General features: G+C 31.9%; 2 protein-coding genes across 3 annotated transcripts in view; one reads left to right on the plus strand and one right to left on the minus strand.

Moving 5' to 3' along the window:
• Window positions 1-10,184, minus strand: part of Mulk (acylglycerol kinase-like protein Mulk) — a 91,561-nt gene extending 81,377 nt beyond the window's left edge. For both annotated transcript variants that reach the window (XM_085811402.1, XM_085811401.1), the window contains exon 1: window positions 10,019-10,184. In XM_085811402.1, coding sequence (XP_085667528.1) covers window positions 10,019-10,128 — 110 coding nt within the window. In that variant the 5' untranslated portion in view covers window positions 10,129-10,184. The remainder of the gene's footprint in view (window positions 1-10,018) is intronic.
• A 259-nt stretch (window positions 10,185-10,443) lies between these two features.
• On the plus strand, window positions 10,444-13,428 carry Tcs5 (TP53 regulating kinase). The gene has a single exon (XM_085811403.1). It carries the CDS (start codon window positions 10,501-10,503, stop codon window positions 11,239-11,241), a length of 741 nt encoding a protein of 246 aa, XP_085667529.1. The 5' UTR covers window positions 10,444-10,500; the 3' UTR covers window positions 11,242-13,428.
• Window positions 13,429-19,923: the final 6,495 nt, after the last annotated feature.

The raw sequence follows: 19,923 nt of genomic DNA on the forward strand, positions 1-19,923 counted from the left end.
GCTCTTAATGTAAACTGACAGGTGATAATTTTTCTCTGCGGGAGGTAATTGAGGAGAGGAAATTATCTATTCGCTAGGGGCAAATGGGTTTTATCGTTAGGTTTTGAATAACAGTTCGGAATAAATAGCTCGTTCAAAACTTCCAGCTGTTCTGTGCTTATACCAGCTATAGTAAACTTAAATGTTTGTGTTCGTAAAGAGAATTTTCATTTTCCAGCCTAATTATTCTCCAAATTTTAGATGCAGTTAGGAAAAATGTAATTGGAATTAAAATTAAAATTGCAAGAAACTGCAACAATATTTTGAAATATGTGATTTCAATTATATTGCAATTGCAATTAGCTTCGCAATTACAATTAGAAAGTAAGTACTTTTTAAATACAACAATAATGTATGTAATTGCATTTTAATTCTTAAGTCTTACAATTACAATGCAATGATAATCACAAACATTATAATTATATAATCTAATTACAATTAAAAATTTTATTGCATCTAATCACAACTACGGTAATATTAGCTAATTACAACGTAATTTTAACTGCAATTGCAGTTGGTAATTACAACTATAATTAGGAAAGTAATTGTCTCTGATAATTAGAATTACTTAACATATTGAAATTATGATCATAATTGTAATTCTAAGTGTAGTATGCAATTGTAATAAAATTATGCAATTACTAAGTAGTTATAGTTAAAAAGTAGCTGTTTTTTTAATTACAATTACAATTTACATAATTTCATTTAAATTACGATTACTCTATATTTATGAAATCCAATTTCATATTCAATGCAACTGCAATCATATAATCTAATTACAATTAGACTGTCATTGTAACTCCAGTAAGTAATTATAATAATGTAATTAGGATAGCAATTGTTTCTGATAAAAGCAGTTACGTAGCCCAGGAAAATCATGATCTTAATTGCAAATGTAATTGCAGAATGCAATTGAAAACACATAGTAATTGGAATAATATTATGCAATTATCTTGTAATTACAATGTAACAATTTTTAATTACATATACAATTTACTCATATGCATTTTAATTATAATTGCATTTTAATTGTGAAATCTAATTGAATAAACAGTATAACTGTAATTATATAATCTAATAAAAATTACAATGCAATTGTAATGATCTCTTAATTAAAATTGCGCAGCAGATGATTGTAACTATTTAATCAGAAAAACAACTTCCCCTTATAATTTCAGTGACATAGGCTAAGAAAATCGTGATAATATTTGAAAATTACAGTCAATAATATTATATTTGAAATGTTTCTGCATTTTGGATAATGAGTTTTTAAATAATACAATGGGATAATCACCTATAAGAAAAATATTAATATTTTCTGTCATGTCTTCTGAATCATCTTATATATATTGTAGTTTGTGGTACCAGCATAAACAGGAGTTTATTTAAAGGAAATATTTTATATAGACCGAAATGCACATAACGTTAGTAAGCAAATATGTATGTTTATGATCTTCGATATACATGTGAACTTAAATTACAAGATTAAGGGAAAGCAAGCAAAGAGTTTATGCCAGTGCAAAGGGTTGTTTTCGCATAGGATTTGTTATGGGACGCTTGTCTTGTTTACATTACACAAGAAATAAATCATAAAAATTACATTTATCCTTTTTCTTTTCAGAAAGGAGATCATCAAGGACTAAACTAAGTCTCATAATTTTATCCAACCTATTGCTTTAGCTGGTAAAAAAGGATTCTGATCAGCAATCAGTATGCTTAATTTCTGTGTGTATTAGACATTTTACTAAATCCATTTATTATGAATTACCGCCCAGACAGTAAAGCGGTTTGTGACTCTGGTTGTCGTACCGAAGAGCCTGGGTTCGAATCCCGGATAGGGCATGAATGTAATTTCTTCGTCCTCTTCATAGGTGGCAACGGTGGTCCACGTATTAGTTCCCTCCTTAATAACATGACTGACCTTAGTAGTGATCAATGTCTATAAACGGCTACTACCTGCCATTGGAAAAAAAATTACGAATTTGTCTTTTATTCAACATAACACACATTTTCCATAAATAGTTAAAATGCATTATTCAGTTACAAGTGAAAGTACTTGCATGAACTATTTTCATCATTGTTTCACGTAAGAACAAATAAAAGTACAATTTTCTTATGCACCTGTGATTGTCATATTATTTGGATTACGATAAAGACTGCAAAGATGCTTCTGTGGAGGACTTTCTAAGGGAAATTGGCTCATGTTCACATCACCCGTTAATAAAAGCAGAAAAAGATCTTTATTTAATTGAATGTAATGAAATGTTTAAGAAGAATGATGTACTCATAGAGAACTTTCTAAAATAAAATGATCTGTATTCATGTTACACATAAGGAAATCCACGGAGCTATCTAAACATTTAGATTGTTTGCCAAAATGGGCATCCGATTTGAACTAGTAGTATTCAAAAGACGACTTATTACTCTGCTGAGCAAAAAATCTAATTGCTTTTGAAGTTATATTGTAATTCGAACAATCATCGTATTACAATTATTATAATTATTTTCCCCCCAATGGCAGATTGTGAACAGTTACAGTGCAACACAGTCCATTAGTCTATACAAGGCCAGAAGTTGCAGTCACTTTATTATGGAGGCATCTCATATGTGGGCTACTATCGCCTTCTATGAAAGGACGAACAGTTAAAGCCATGCCTTCTCCGGGATTCTAACCCAGGCACTTTGGTATCGCAGTCAAGCTTCCCTAACCACTATACTATCCGGGCGGCACAATTACGATTATAACTGCATTAGTTGTAGTTTTAACTACAATGAATTACCAGCTTTTCTCAGTCAATAACAGATAGCTTAAACTTTAAAGATAAAATGAAGGTCTTATAATTTGTCGAATGGCAATATTCTAAGAAAGTGTGGTCTCCAGGATGGTCGAAGTTTAATTACAATCTTACATTTCGCATACTCGCAGCACTTGCCCAAAGGCTGTTCCAAGATTATTTCTGTTCACCTCATCCATTAATTTTGGAGACCGAATCATGTCTAGAGACATTTTTTTCTGAGGACAGTATTTTATATAATAGAAAAATAATAATAATAATAATGCGTCTCCCTCAAGGTGCAGGAAACAACAAGTACTGATAAATTTAATTGAAATTACAATTATAATTTTAGTTAATACAAATACAATGTTACTTTAACGGTTAGAATTACATTATAGTTCTAATGGCAAAAATATCAAACGAGTGCTATAGATTAGTATACTTTTATTTATCACAATATTAAACTTTTAATACCATTTTATTTTATTTAGCTTATCACAATATTGAGCTTTTTAATGCCGTCGGTACTGAAAAAATGTTTTACTACTGTCATGAAATGTATATTCGATAATAGTTTCTCATTGATGTTTTTCTTATATATTTTTCTGCATAATTCATAAAAGTTTGCAATGGAAATAATTCTGAGGCTTTTATAATACTTCTAAATTTTCATGAAATAAATTTCCATTAAAGTTTACTTGAAGGAGACTCTCAGTGCAAAGACTCGAAAAGAAGTTATGCTACATTTACATATTATGAAATGGTTGAAGGTACAGTATTTACTTGTAACAGCGGTGCTCAATATATCGCGTTTTCTGAAAGAATGCATATGTTGCCTAAAATCGAATTTAAATCACTATAATCAGAATAATTGCCTAAAGTATTAAATTGTAATTTTTACAGCATCAATCGAATTAGTGGATTTTATTGAAGATAAAAATGTGTTGATATTGACAAGCTATATTAGTTTTTGTACTATAATGAATGCTAGCTAAGTAGCTATATGAATATAATGAATGTACTATAATGAATGCTACCTAGTAGCTACTCTAGTTAATAGCTAGAGTAAAACTCAGGATATGGTAACATTAAATAAATAAATAAATAAAATTTAAAAAAAAGAAGAAGCAGAAAACGAAAGCGAAAAGGAACTGAATACATTCGGAAAGAGAAGGCTTACTATGGTGAAACATTAGAAACGTATAGACAAAGCGTTAATACTATATGTGAGAAAATACTAAGGACAAATTGAAATACATCATAGCTATGTTTGGTGCTTTCTATATTATTTGTATCAATATTAATATAAGTACCAAAAAATACTTAAAAAATAGGTATTTTCGAAAATTTAAAGGAACAAAATTGCAGTCTGAAAATTTATAGCAGCGGAACTTTTGAAGTAATTTCATGCCTTCTGAAGGTCGCCATGAACATAATAATTTATAACTGTCAGCTTTTACAAATAGGAATCAGATAAACTCTATTGTTTGGTAAACCGGACTGTCTAGTAATGTTTTCGGTACTGTCTAGTTTCCGGGAATGGCGATGTATGCAAGCTTTTTCCTCTTTCTGCCCAAAGAATAAACAGCTCATAGGGGAATTCTGAAAAATATATAACCCTTTCATATATGTACTTATACCCCGATATTCACAATAGCGTTTCTTTATTTAGATAGCTTTGAGCATGCAAATTCAGTAAAAATCAGAAAACAAGTACCATACTTATAACAAAGCAGGTTATCTCAGTAAATGAAGGGAATTAAGTACCGGTGATGGCAAGATTTTCCCATGGTTTGAAGACTAAGTAATTTATTCCTTTCAGAAAATTTTCTCAGAAAGCAAATCACACTTACAGATAGAAGAATGTTCTAAGAACTACGGGACAAATTTATAATGGGAATAAAAGAATGAAAGAAATCGGAAACTCTTTTCTAGTAATCATTTTACTCCTCGAAAGTTGGTTTCAGTATCACCTTTTTAAGGAAATGACACATGAAATGGATTTCAGAAACTGAATCTCGAAATCATCAATAACTATCCAATATCCTGCATTTGTAAATATTTATTTAATTTGCATTTCAACCAAATGTTGAAAACAAAGCAGAAAAAAATCTCCTTACAAAAGGAAAAGAAAAAAAAGATTCCCATTTTTTACAGTGATATTCCATTAAATTATATCAGAAAATCATATCATTGATGGATGCAATAAATACTAATTTCAGACATATTGCCTGTTTATGTTGTTAACTCTCTTTTGCAACTGAACACTGGTAGTTTTGCCTAAGTTTGAATTCCGGCGAATGTGTGCGTTGCTTGGTATTTTGGTGAATTTTAGGTTGAATATATCAAACCAGTTTCCCTGAAAAAGTCATCTACAAACGCATCCTTTTCCTCAAGCAGGTGCCCATCGTATGCTGCCTGACGAATGTGCAAGAATTTTTCTTCTTTTACACAGCTTTCATAATCACATATTACCCACCAGCGGCCGAGCGGTAAAGACGCTGAACACTGGTAGTTCGGTCCGAGGTTCGAATCCCGCGAACGGGCTGGCTGCATGGTCGTTTTCGTGGTTTTCCCCATGTGTAACGTGTATACGAGCCAGTTTCCCTTAGAAAGTCCTCCACGAAGGCATCCCTTTATTTAGGCAGATAACCCTCGTGTGCTTTGCCTTGAATAGTACAATACCATAATCACATATTATATTATTGAACACTTTTAATTTGCAAAACTATAAGTTATGGAAAACTGAATGACATATTTATTTAGATTAATAAAAAGGTAAAAATTAAATGCATCATCGGCATCATTTTGTTAGTAATATCATTATATAATCTATTGTACTTTTTTTTTTTTTTTTTTTAGTGTACTGGGGAATTAAAGAAAATTTCTCAAAAGTATCATCATGTTTTCGTAAACTGATATATAGTGTTAAATTATTATATTAAATTTCAGTTTATTATAGCAGAAATCGTAAATAGCTGCATTATGAATAGCTCTTGCTTCGCTGAGCTTTCGGAAGTTAATCTGCGTCCATCCGCATAATCGAGAAGCAGGTCGATTTGTTTCTCAGTGCAATCGCTGTGGGATCTTAATTCTACTGACCGATGTTCTATAAATTTCAAATATTTTGCCCTGCCTAAATTCTGTAGCTCTGTACATTCTAAAACTTTTGCCATTGTCAAGTGCCAAATTCTTAGAATTTCGCCATCCCTAAATTTTCTTGTTCGATGCCTCTTTAAATTCTAAGAATTTTTCAGCCATTAATCTGCCTCCTGGCCAGACGTGTTTTTCGATGCCACATATGTCACTGAAAAAGTTAACACCAATTTTGAAGCTTTTGTTTTGGTTTGCTTTATTTTTCCTTCAAAGCACGCGAGAGCTATCTGCCTAAAGGGAGGAATGCCTCCGTGGAGGACATTCTAAGAAAAATTTACTCGCGCCCACATTATTTATGCACAGAGAAAACCACAAAAATTCCACTTTGAAAGGTAAAAGTGTCTAATTTTTTAGAGCGAGATTTCCCTAACAATGAATTTTAGCAATTTAATACAAGTGCTATATTTAATTAAGAATTAAAACAATGTTCTTTTGTGATTTACATAAGGTAACTCTTTCTGTCAAAAATAATCATATGAAAATGCACCGAATTTCAGTACCATGTAATTTAGTTCGGAAACTGAGAGATATCTGTGACATCTTGTCTATATGTAGAAAATTTTTAATAAGGTTATTATGACTGAAATTTGTTTCAAAATATTCAATATTTCCTAACTTCTATCAGCCAATAAATGCGATAAAGGTAAACTCCCCTTTTATAAATATGAAACAAGATAAACGAAATAAATTTGTGGTAAAATGAATTACAAACATTATGTCGAAATGACTGACACTGAGCATGTGTTTGTTATTTTAATACAGTCAAAAGTCGTTAATCCGGACTCGTCGGGACTTCGGCGATTCCGGATTATCGATTTTTCCGGATTATAGATCATCAGTTTAAATCTCATAAGATGGCATGCAGAAATTCTAAAATTAAAAATATGAAACTGTAATTTATGAAATAAAGAACAATTATGATCTAAAGGGTATCAAAAGTTGCAATTAGAAAAAGCTTAATACTTATTTGTTTACTTTATTAAACATTTCTTTCAATGTAAGTTGTTTAAGTTTTGCTTCGTTTCATGTGATAATACTTTCTCTTTAATTCTATTAAACAGACATAATTTCTTGTTCAGTTACAAAGTTCCACTGTTCAAGTCCTATAATTGCTGTGTTGAGAACACCGACTAATTTGTCAATCGAAATTTTTTCGTTTTCAATAACCTCTGTTACTTTCTTCGCTATCGAAAGCAAATTATGATGACGAGGAACTTGTTTTAAATCATATCAAAGACGGAGCATATCGAGATGAAATACTACATTTGGTAAGGAATTATAAGCCAAATAAAATAAAAACATCTGCGCTGAAGATAAGGATAGTGCTGACAGATCAACTTCCAATTCCTCAGCGGCGATCCCCCCCGCCGAGCAGCGTGAAATTGATAAACAGATTTCGGATTTCAAAACATACTTTCGCTTTAGATCCTTTACATATTAACAAATATATATCGGAAATTCTATTTGATATAATCGAAAGTTTAAGCTTACTTTTATAAAATTGCTCTTACAGCCTGCAAAAAATAATAAGCCGGATCCAATTCGAAAATTAAGGAACAACGCAATCATCAACATTAACTGAAATAGATAATTAGATAATTTTAGCTTATATGTTCATTATACATAAAACGCGCACGCGTAAACGCCTATGTGCATGTGTCAACGCGGCGCATGCGCAGAGTTTTTAGTTTTGAGGTCCGGATTATAGATCATTCCGAATTATGGGTGTCCAAATTAACGACTTTTGACTGTAGTAATTTAATTATCAATTACATGTAGCTTTCAATAGGAATTAGGTATTTTAAGCCTCTTATAAATTTTTTCTTAGCGTTAAAGCTCGCTAACATGAATCAAAAGCAGAAAATTAGTTAAACTACACTGTCTCACTAGTCGTAAGATTATATTACTGAAATATGCATATAAAAACAAATTAACATTCTATAAACGTACATTAAAATACTGAAATGCAATAAAAATCAATAACATTTATACTTAAAAAGCAAGAAAGCCGGGCTCATGTGAATCACTAGAAGAGGCGCCAAATTGGCTATACGGATTCAAAAATTACTTTAATTATTAGAGGAAATAGGCTTCGTCAAACTTAAATCAATGAAACAAACCAAAAAAATTGCAAGAAAACCTGGAAATTAATGCAATATGCATTTCAGTGTTATTTCTTATTTATCAAAAACGAATCTTTTAACGTTTTCATTTGAAAATTATAAATAATTGGCTACATTATTTCTCTGAATTTATAAAACTACGATTAAAAAATACTTTAAGAATTATGGTATAATTATGCTATAAGAGTGATGACATTTTGATTTAATACAATTACTTTTGCTTAATACAAGTGTAGCTATTTTTATATTTATATGGACGCGCATTGACCTTTCTGCCTCAGGTGAAAAAATATCTTAGCACGGCTCTGATAAGCTATTAAGATTAGAAATATGCACAAAATTAGTAACAAGGCAATACAAAACTTCCTTTTCTGTTTTGGATTTCCAGAAAAAAATATCTTTTTTCGTCTAACCAAAGCATGGACACAAAACGTGTTCCTTCCTCCGTAAGGGCAAAAGCAGCCCATCTGTTTAATCGCCTCTAGGCGGTAATCAAAGGACAGTAGGATACCATCACTTAAGTGAAACGACTTGTTGATCGCCCTACAAGAAGGGGAGAAGAAAATCTAACAAAGGCCGTTTTCAGGACAATTTTGGTTCACTCTAAATGAAAAAAAAAATTGTAAACATGGTTAATTTTTACTGCAGTTTTCGAGACGTAAATAGATTTGAATGCGAGCCACCCGGTGGGTTAAATGAGGAGTTATTAGCCTGCTCTATATCCATTTTAATGATGTTACTACTTCATCATATAATGACAACGTTTTTACAGGATTACACTGTTAAACTTTGCTTCTTTCAACAATACTGTTCTCTTTTATAATAAAAAATTTACTCAAAATATTTGAACACCAACCGTTTTATAATAATAAAAAAAAAAAACATTTACAGGATTATTTTAATGCTAAAGAAACATTTTGTTTCTTACAACAAAAAATATATAACTTGCATTTTGTTTTATTTTAAATATTCTCATAAATAGCCTTCTTGTATTATAATATCCCAAAATCATTTGAAATATTACCTATTAAACTGACTTCAGATGTCTTCCTAACAATTTGCCTTAAAATTCAAATGATTTTAGAATATATTGACCTCATATTTAAATTTTTTGTATCATAATAGCCCAAAACATAGTTTCACGTTTAGTTTTATTTGAAATATTCTATTCACTATACTTCAAATTAGATATCACGCTCGAATTGAAAGCGAAACCTGTGTCTGATCGCTCACGAAATGAGTAGTTTTATACAAAATCTATGCCAAAACAAGGTTGCTGTTTTGTTAATTTTAAACAGACTTGATTATTACTGTGTTCAGTACTTTTTTGTACACAGTTCATTTCATTTATTGTATTTCTGAATTAAGCTGTAAATAACTATTTAGCTTGTTTAACTTTTATTTTTTACCCATTTATTATGTGATTCGGAAAGGAGGGATGCTCCATGGAGGTATTTTAAGGAAAACTGGCTCGTATCGACGTTACACAAGGGAAGACCCAGGAAAGGGTCCATGCGCGAGCATGTTCCTGCCGGGGTTATCTGTATGATTTTTTATTTATTTTGTATTTTGCTTTAGGCATGAAGTGACTTTTATGTCTCGTCATCCGATTGGCATCCGTGTAATAGAGGACATAATAGTCTCGCCCCCCTTTCTTTCATTTAACTTGACCGTTCTAGTAAATTTACATGCAAACTCATGCTGCCGTCAGAGGCTTAATTTTATTACCTAGCTTATCAACGCCTTTCTTAGACCACATAAGCCATTATATGACGATTCCATATCCGTAACTTTATGTAGATAACGTATTGTTTCTAACCCTGATTTCGAAGTAATCGGCTCGAAATCGGTAGTTTTCTATAAAAACAATGCGCGCCAGCCTATGTTAACTTTTGCCAAATTTTACATTTGACAGAGGCTTACTTATATTTTTCAATTCCATATGAAGCGCCGTATGCTAGCACACCAAAGAAGAATGTTGATTTTTTCCAGTTGCGGCGTAAAACTTTAGCAAATTTTACAATTCTAGACATTTTAAATATATCACGCGTGACAGACAAGAATACACAAGTTTTGTTTTGCAAGTGAGGCCTTTCTGCCCGCAGAGCGCGAGTGTTTATCAAATTATAATATTTGTTGTAATGAATATGTAGCACAGCACAGACAAATGCCATTATATTCAATTTTGCACTTTTGGTCTCATACTAAAAAACTAGTTTTTAAGTGTCAAATAGATATGGTGAAATTTACTATCAATCAACATCAAAATAACAGTTTCAAAAGATTTTTCATGTAACGAAAACTTTAAATATGTCTGCGTCTCTTTACTGGCTTAATACTGACATATCTGGCAGCAAGCAAACAAGTAAGCCATGTGGTGCGTATTTTAAATATCAGCAAAATTTATGAATTCAGAGATGAATGCATTAGAATATACATTTTGTTTATCACTGAAAGAAGGCTTTGAGTTGAAAAGCCAAGGATCTGAAGCAAAAGTGTATCGAGGAATTTTTTTAGGAAGAGCGGCAGTTTTAAAGGAGAGATTTCAGAAAAAATATCGTCATCCAGATCTCGACAAGACACTTACTTCGGAACGCATGCGAGCTGAAGTAAGAGCGTTATACAAATGTTACGAACTTGGTATAAACTGTCCTTTAGTTTACTTTGCTGATCTGAATTCTCGTTGCATAATTTTTGAGGAAATTCCAAATGCCGTTACTGTGAAAGAATATTTAAAATCTGTTCTCACAGAACATGGCATCAGTGGTATTAATGCTTTAACACCTTTAGCCAAAACAATTGGAGAGGGGGTTGCTAAATTGCATAAAAATGATTTAGTGCACGGTGATTTAACTACATCTAATTTGTTACTGAAACAAGAACTTCCCAATATTGCTGGCAATCGAAGTTTCAGTGTCTGTTTCATTGACTTTGGTTTATCAAAGAGAGATGTTGTTATAGAAGATAAAGCAGTAGATTTGTATGTGTTGGAGCGCGCAGTTTCAAGCTCACATCCAAATTCTGATGAGTTTTATGCTGATATATTAGAATCATATCTGAAAACTGTTGGACCTCAAGCATGTGTTATTGCAGATAAATTAGAGGAAGTTCGGCAGCGTGGCAGAAAAAGGTCAATGGTTGGTTAATGTGTATACATATGTATTATGTTTATTGATTGTATAAATCATGTATAAAAAATGATTCAAGACTATTTTTAAACAAAGTGCTTTATACAGAATTTATTAGTTTTAAATTCAAATTTTGTGAAGTTTTTATTTATACATTAGTGGAATTATCTTAGTGCAGTTTGCAATTTTTTATAAAAAGAAAAGAATTATAACTGCAAAAGAGAATTTGGTTGATCTTTGAATTATGGTAACTTGGCGATGTTTTGGCGAAAATTTGGCGACCAACTCTGCTACAGCAACCCTCTATTTTGTTTTTGCCGCCATTTTGTCTTCATGAAGTAAAGACATGTTTCTTTTCTTTTTATTTACTGAACACTTTTTCCAACAATCTACTAGCCGAATTACACTTATACTAGAAGTTTTATGGAACAAAAATGCTTAATCATGATGAAGATTAGGTGCAAAATTGGGAAAAAGTGCACAATCGCAAACTCCTTGCACGTTTTTCAGAATAGCACATACACCTAAACCATTTACACATCGACTTATTTTTACTTAAAAAAACATCCCAGATTTGCACAAAAATGGCATTGCACACACTCTTAACTTTATCCATCTACACTGCTATTTTCTTATAAATTACAAAAATTTGCACGAAAATGCAAAAAAATTCTGTGAATCTTTAAACTCGGTAAAAAGCACATATATGAAATTACCTGATCGCGAAAAAGTATATACCCTTTCCAAGGATAAACATTTCCACGTATAAAATAAATAAAATATCTAAAAACTTTCACCTCTAAATTATCTATTATGTTATAAACGTCACCAATGAATTCATACCGCAAACATTACAAATGGTTACAAATACTTAGTATCAAATATTTCAATTATTTCCATGCACGTTTACTTCAACTGAAACATATACCAAATTCCTACAAACATAAAATTCACAAAATAACTATCATTTAATTAAAATATCACTAAACCATGTACACGTCAACTTAAAAAACATCCCAGAATTGCACAAAAATGGCATTGCGCACACTCTTCACTATATCCATGTACACTGCTTTTTTCTCATAAATTTGAAAAATTTCACGAAAATGCATGAAAATTTTGTGAATCTTTAAATCCGGTAAAAAGAACATATATGAAATTACTTGATCGCGAAAAAGTATATACCCTTTCCAAAGATGAACATTTCACCTATAAAATAAATAAAATATCCAAAAACTTTTACCTCTAAATTATCTATTATATTATAAACGTCACCAACGAATTCATACCTCAAACATTACAAATGGTTACAAATACTTAGTGTCAAATATTTAAATTATTTCCATGCACGTTTACTTCCACTGAAATGTATACCAAATTCCTACAAACATATAAATCACAAAATAACTATCATTTAATTAAAATAAAATTCAAAAACACTACTTAAAATATAAAAATCATTGCTAATAACAATTTTCCAATAATACCATATTATTTTATTTACTCCTTACATTTAGAACAATGCATGAAAATAATATCCTCAAATAATTAAAAATACTAACTTATCTAATCTTCTTCAGAATCTTGATTATGTGTCCGATAAACTTTTCTTATTTCCTCCGCTAAATAAAAAGCAAGCATATGTGCACCTGTTTCAGGATCTTTAAAATCATACTTATAGTTCACAGCAAGGTACTAGGTAAAATAAATAACTTAATAAAACATCTTTACTTCTATCTCGCACAACCTTAAAAAAACACTTATTACTACCCCTTTCAATCCCACTAAATACCCATTTCGAATTCACTTTAGTTAGGGCCATGGGATCCAAAAATTAACGAACACTGTTTCACACAACACGGAATAAAGCTAAATGCAAAATTTCCAGATTTTTTCCCGATCCCCCCCTTTTCCGATTAAAGAACTGTAATTCGTCCATTAATGTCACATGACATATCTCATGATCTCTCATTTCCCTCACACAAAATAATGCGTAATCGAAACAGTACTTCTCACATTATAACCAAAGTCCTAGGTAGTAACCTTTATCGCCTCCAAAATGTCGCCAAACTACCAGTTACCATATTCCAAAGATCAGCCGAGAATTTATTGTACACATACATATTGTATGTTTTTGGTTATGTAATCTAAATGCCTAAAATCAGTCATAATAAACCTGCTTGTAAGTGAGTTCTTTAATGGAAATTTCATCGCAAATGTTTTCTTTAATGATTTTTCAGAAAAATACATCTGCTACAACAGGCAAATCCAGAAAGTGCATATTTTATAATTGCATTTAAGATAAAAAAAATTGTCACCAGTTACTTGTGAAGAGCATTGGAACTTAGTATGCAACAAAAAAGGCACCTGCAAAAATGACAGTGTTGTTTTAACCCTCTGAGTAGCACAGGATTTTAGATCCGTCGTGAAGACCAAGATTTTAGATCCGTCGTGAAGACCAGGATTTATTAATTTAGTTTGTATAATTACTTATTTCAGTCTATATTTTCATAAACTTACATTCATTAAGATGATATTTATATTATTAAACAAAGCAAAATATCTTAAATTATAAGCTAATATATACCAAGTTGCAAAACTTCTGATGATTGCATAAACCCAGTCATAATGCTCAGAGGGTTAAAGCTGTAATACCTTTCTCTGAATGTGATTAAAAAATAAAAGTAACGCTACGTTCTCAGAAACGGAAGTAGTACATGTGTAGTAACACTACAATTTAATTAGTTGAAAAAAATTCTGTTAACAAATATTTTTATTTCAGTTTATTGTGACATGTGGTTGTAGTATGAATGTTTAAAAAAAAAAAAAAAAGGTCCACTGGACGCCTGATCAATGGAGGACGGTTCTCTTTACAGATGAGTCCAGGTTTAGTCTAGAAAGCGATAGTAGGCGTTATTTGATATGGAGACAACCTAGAACCCGTTATCATCCCTCAAACATCCGTGAAAGAGATGCATACGGAAGGGTCTGTGTTTGGGGTGGCATCTCTTTGAGTGGACGCACAGACCTCCATGTCTTTCCAAGGGGAACCGTGAATGCTCAGATTTATAGAGATGACATCCTTGATGTTTATGTGCGCCCATATGCTGAGGCAATAGGTGATGCTTTCCTGTTACACGATGACAACGCAAGACCACACAGGGCTCTCATCGTAGATGATTATCTTCAAGAGAAAACAATTATGCGCACGGAGTGGCCAGCTCGATCCCTGGACTTGAATCCTATCGAGCACGTTTGGGATGCTTTAGAGAGACGTCTAGCTGCTCTCAATCCGCCTCTCAAGCCCTTGTTGCGCTTGCAACTGCTTTGCAAGAGCAATGGCTCTCGCTTCCTATGGAACTGATAGACTGCATAATTGAAAGCAATTGATTGTGCAAATGATTTTAGTGCGGCTGAGAGTAATTCTGTATGCCTGATTGCTTTAAAACTTTCAAAAAGAAATACAGTGTGAAACACCATGCAAATAAAGGTACTTTTCCATTTTGCTGGCGCAAGCGATAAAGTCGCCAAAAATGATACAACCGATACTAAACGAAATATCCTCGCTGGTAATCTTTTACACCTCATTTTCAAAACAATTTGCAGCCATTTCTTATCAATTGATTGTTTCTTTCAATACTGGTATACAATTACATAGAATTTTGACCCAGATAGTTCAAATTTATACCCTAAGGCCATTCGCGGCAATTAAGTCAATTAGGATGTAATCACACCACTCACCCGAAGGCGAAAATATAGAAAAGGCAAAGTCAAGGGTTAAATTCATCAATTCTAATGAGAATGCACTAGCGAAGTAAAGCACTGCGGTTTTACATAATTTCGGAATAAGCTATTCATACGAATTGAAATAATTCTTGCATTTAAATATAACTTGAAATTAATGTAGATAATTACTGAGAGAATTAGATTTTTGGGTACTTTTCTGTTTCGCCGGCGCAAATCTCGCCAAGCAGACTTTATTGGTGACAACATACAGTATACACATAAAAAATATTTAAAAAATTTTAGTTCTAAGAATTTTTTATTTTGAAGGCATAAACATTTTAATATCACTTAAAATTTTATAAAAAGCCAATAAATAAAGACAATACATTTATAAAAAGACACTAATTTAAGAATTTACTATGCTTTCATGGTTCAACATCCTGGTTCGCCCGTTCATATCACGTGACCCCAAGCGAGCTCATCTCACGCAAACTATTCTACAAAAATCTAATGCTCTCAGTAATTATCTACATTAATTTCAAGTTAAATCTTAATTTGGAACACAAGTTTAAATTCAATAAATATTTTAATTCGTACGAATAGCTTACTCAGAAAAGTTGAAAAACTGCAGTGCTTTACTTCGCTAATGCATTCTCATTAGAATTGATGAATTTAACCCTTGACTTTACCTTTTCTATATTTTCGGCTTCGGGTAAGCACTGTGATTGCATCCTAATTGACTTAATTACCAAAAATGGCCTTAGACATAAAACTGAACTATCTGATAAAAATTCTATGTAATTATATGTCAGTATTGAAAGAAACAATCAATCTGATAAGAAAAAGCTGCGACTTGTTTCGAAAATGAGGCATAAAAGGTTACCAGCGAGAATATTCCGTTTGGCATCGGTTGTACCATTATTGGCGACTTTATCGCTTGCGCCGGCAAAACGGAAAAGTACCGATTTTTGTTGTACCGTGAAAGCGTAGCAAATTCTTAAATTAATGTCTTTTTACAAAATTTTAAGCCATATTAAAATGTTCATACCTTCAAAATGAAAATTTCTTAGAACTAACATTTGTTAACACTTTTTATTGTGTGTGTGTGTTGTCGCCAATAAAGTCTGCTTGGCGAGATTTGCGCTGGTGAAATGGAAAAGTACTCAAATAAATTACACTCTAATAATACTGGATTAATTGATTCTTTAAAAAGTGATTGATCACTAAACTACAGATGTGATAACTGCCATCTCAAATTTAGTGACTTAAAAAATGTGAAATATCATCAAAATAAAATTCACACATCTGAGGTCAATCAAACAGATAATTATGAGTGTCCTCTATGTTATGCTAATTTCGAAAAGCAAGAAATAATATTTCATTTCAAGAATGTTCAAGTTTTTTCCTTTATGTGGTGCATGCGACAGAGCTCTTCTCATTTTTTGTCATCATTGTTATCCATCTTTTATTTAATTTTTTATTTATTTTTTCTTTAATCTTATATACAGTACATAGTCTGAAATCGAACTCGTTGCAACTTCGGAGATTCCGGATTTGGAATTTCTCCAGATATTAAATCTAGTAAAATAGCATACAGAGATTATAAAATTAAAAATATGAATTAGCGATTTATGATCTAAAGGGTATCAAAATTTACAAAAAAAAGCTTAATATTTATTTGTTTACCTTATTAAACATTTCTTTCAAAGCAAGTTGTTTTGTTTTTTGTGCTAATACTTTCTCTTTAATTCTGTAGACAGACATAATCTCTTGTTTAGTTACATTGTTGAAGTCCTGTAACTGTTGTATCCACAATTCCGACTAACTTTTCAATCAAAATTTTTTTGTTTTCAGTAACTTCTCTGTCACTTTCTTCACTATCGGTATTTTCTGGATCTAGAACCATACTACAGATTTCACCATATTGATTGATGATTATATACACCATTCATTGATTGATGATTGAGAAGCATTGTCATCACAATGAAAAACTTCTTTTATATGATCTTCATTTATTACCACTTCTCCAAATTTCTGTACAAAATTCATTAATTGGAAAATTTCACATTTGTTTTGTAAAATTAGCAGCTATCATCGTCAAATTTAGCTATCCTTCACTATGCGTATTTGGCTATGCATCATGAGCTTGGCGACTTATGACAAGTTGTTTTGTTAAATTTTATCTCACTTCTATCGCACACTGAGACAATTAAGCCTGAATTGTATAACTTTAGTTATTTATTATACTTATGTCTATTTCTTGCTTATGCTTAAGGCTTATAAAAGTTCTGAATAAATGAATTCCCACATATACTTAAGTCTTATTCAGGGCAGGCCTGATGCAGTCTCTGTGGGTTCTAAATTCTGCGATTCGACGCGGACATACGAGCCCTGGCGCTGGTTCTGGGTTTGTGTAAATAACAAATCAGTTATTCTTAATTCAAATAGCTCTAAATGTAATCTTTGGGTTTATGAGTATCATTAATAAAATGTATTTTTAGCATATGGTAAGAAATTTTTGGTAAATTTTTCCTCGTCAACGTTTTTAGCGCATTTAACTTAAATCTGTAATTATCGCCAAACGCAATGTCAACATAAAAGATTACCATACTCCTTTATTATTCAATTACTAGCATAAAAAAATTGTTTAGGCGTCGCTACATGAGTCACTACTCAAGTTGTCATGTTTTGACAAACATGAGATGAAAGCAAAGTACAGTCTAAAGTCTTTAATCCGGACTCGTCGGGACTTCTGAAATTCCGGATTATAGATCATCAGTTTAAATCTGGTAAGATGGCATGCAGAAATTATAAAATTAAAAATATGAAACCGTAATTTATGAAATAAAAAGCAATTATGATCTAAAGCAGTGTTTCCCAACGTGAGGCCTACGTCCCACGAGGAGGCAATTCGAAAATGGACTTGGTACAACTCTGATAAACAGCCTAATTTCACCAAATGTGGCGATATGTGTTTTGCGCTGGTTTTTGGCGCGATTGCGTGTTGTGTGGCAACCATGTCGACGTTGAAAAATCTTTTAATGGAGTAGTTTAATTGCTAGTTGTTTCGTGTCGTGTGTGTTTTTGAAATGGCCTATGTTGCGATGAAAGACGTGGTGGGAAGGTTTCAGTCACGTATTTTAGATTGTGTGCAGAGTAAATTTAGTATGAAAAGGTACGATGTTGGAGTTGTTAACGAGTCTTTTGTTCACGGATGTATTTATGGGGATCGTAGTGTATTTTTGGAATTTCTGTGGGAGTCGGGACTTTTAAAATGGAGTTTGACGTGTCCGAAATGCGGAGCTGATATGAGAACTCGGACGAAAAATGGTGTTTCTGATAGACTTGTGTGGGTTTGCAGTAAAATTGTTGCTAATAAAGTATGTGGGTGTCAGCGGAGTTTAAGGTTTGGATCTTGGTTTTCGTGTAGCAAGTTAACGTTGGAGGAAGTTTTTATTGTTACTTTCGAAATTTTGAATCGTAGGAAGGCATGTGATATAGCAAAATCGTGGAAGTTTTCTTCACAGACGTTGTGTGACTGGTGAATATTTATTAACGAATGTATTTTGGACTTTGTATGCTCTGTATCTGAGAAGATAGGGGGGTAAGATATTTCTGCTTTTAAAAGAAGCTTTCATTATGGTTAAGTGCATTTTATTTTATTGTTTTTATTTTGTAGAATGTTATATTCTTTGTTTTTTGTATGAATTTCCGTTTTTATTGTTGTTTTTTGAATTGTCTGAAATTTATTTTAGTTTATTTTCTTGATTTGTTTTGTGTACATTGTGCAATTCGTAGATGTTTTTTAAAGTTGAAACAGAACGCTGTGTACATGGTATTCTTTGAAATTTATTGTTGTTATGTTAATTTATTAAAGCGAGGTGTGCGTAGTTCGTAGATTCGTTTGTTGCCTACAGTGTGCCATTCATAGATGTTTTTTTAAGTTAAAACATGCCGCTGTATACATGGATTCTGGTCAAATATTTTTGGTTAGAAACTTTACACTTTTGCTATCTAATTTTTTTTTTTTTTTTTTTTCGGATTTTTAGCTTAAATCGTGTGTTCAAAACGTAGTTTTTGCATGTGCGAAAACCGTGTTTTTGGAGACATTTTAGGCTTAAAGGTCGAAATGTAGACAAAAAATTTAGATAGTAATATGGCAGCGTGAAGTTTCTCGCCAAAAATATTTGGCGAGAAATTTGGCGACTTGAGGGCGCATATCAGAGTAGTTCGATGGGCTCGTTCAGAGTTTAAGGGAACAAAGGACGTTGAAATTTATAAATATGCTTCAAGAAGTCAAAATTTTTCGAAATTTCATTTTTTATTCTCCAAAATAAAGAAAAATGTAAGTGATACATAAAAAAGTTTTTAAATTGCGGTTCATTTTAAATATTTTATAAAAAATTCGCGCTGTAGACATGGACATTTAAATGTTTTTAAAAGGCATTTAAATAATTGACACATTATGCTTTCCAGACGTTTCTCGCACATTTCAGCCAATGAATTTATTTCATTTTTTACTGTAGAAATGGCAACTGGTACATAATTCTTTCCTTGAATGGTAACAGCAGCTGCTTTCAGCTTTGTTTATATTGATCTTATATTTATTTATTTCAGCCCTTAGTGAAATGAGGGGTACAAGCAAGGAAAAAAAGTTCGTCGGTATTCGGAGGCATATTTAAAATTTGGTTTCATACCCAGTGCATTAAACGTCAACTTCTGTTTTTTATGCCAATAATGCCTGACCAACGAATCAATGAAACTAGGTCATCTTGAGGCACATTTGAAGGCGAAACATATTGCTGATATTAATTCAGATTTGAATTATTTTCACACTTTAAGGAAAAATTTTGAAAAAAGAGTAATATTAAAGTTTCTATTTACTGCTCATAATGCAACTGTTAATTGTGCTTTTGAGGCTATTTATCAAATTTCATTACTCATCGCTTAATCTGGGAAAAGCCATATTATAGC

The sequence above is a fragment of the Stegodyphus dumicola genome, chromosome 2 (genome assembly GCF_044657685.1).
Source record: "Stegodyphus dumicola isolate Sdum_Otavi_A_Nest chromosome 2, ASM4465768v1".
Classification (NCBI taxonomy): domain Eukaryota; kingdom Metazoa; phylum Arthropoda; class Arachnida; order Araneae; family Eresidae; genus Stegodyphus; species Stegodyphus dumicola.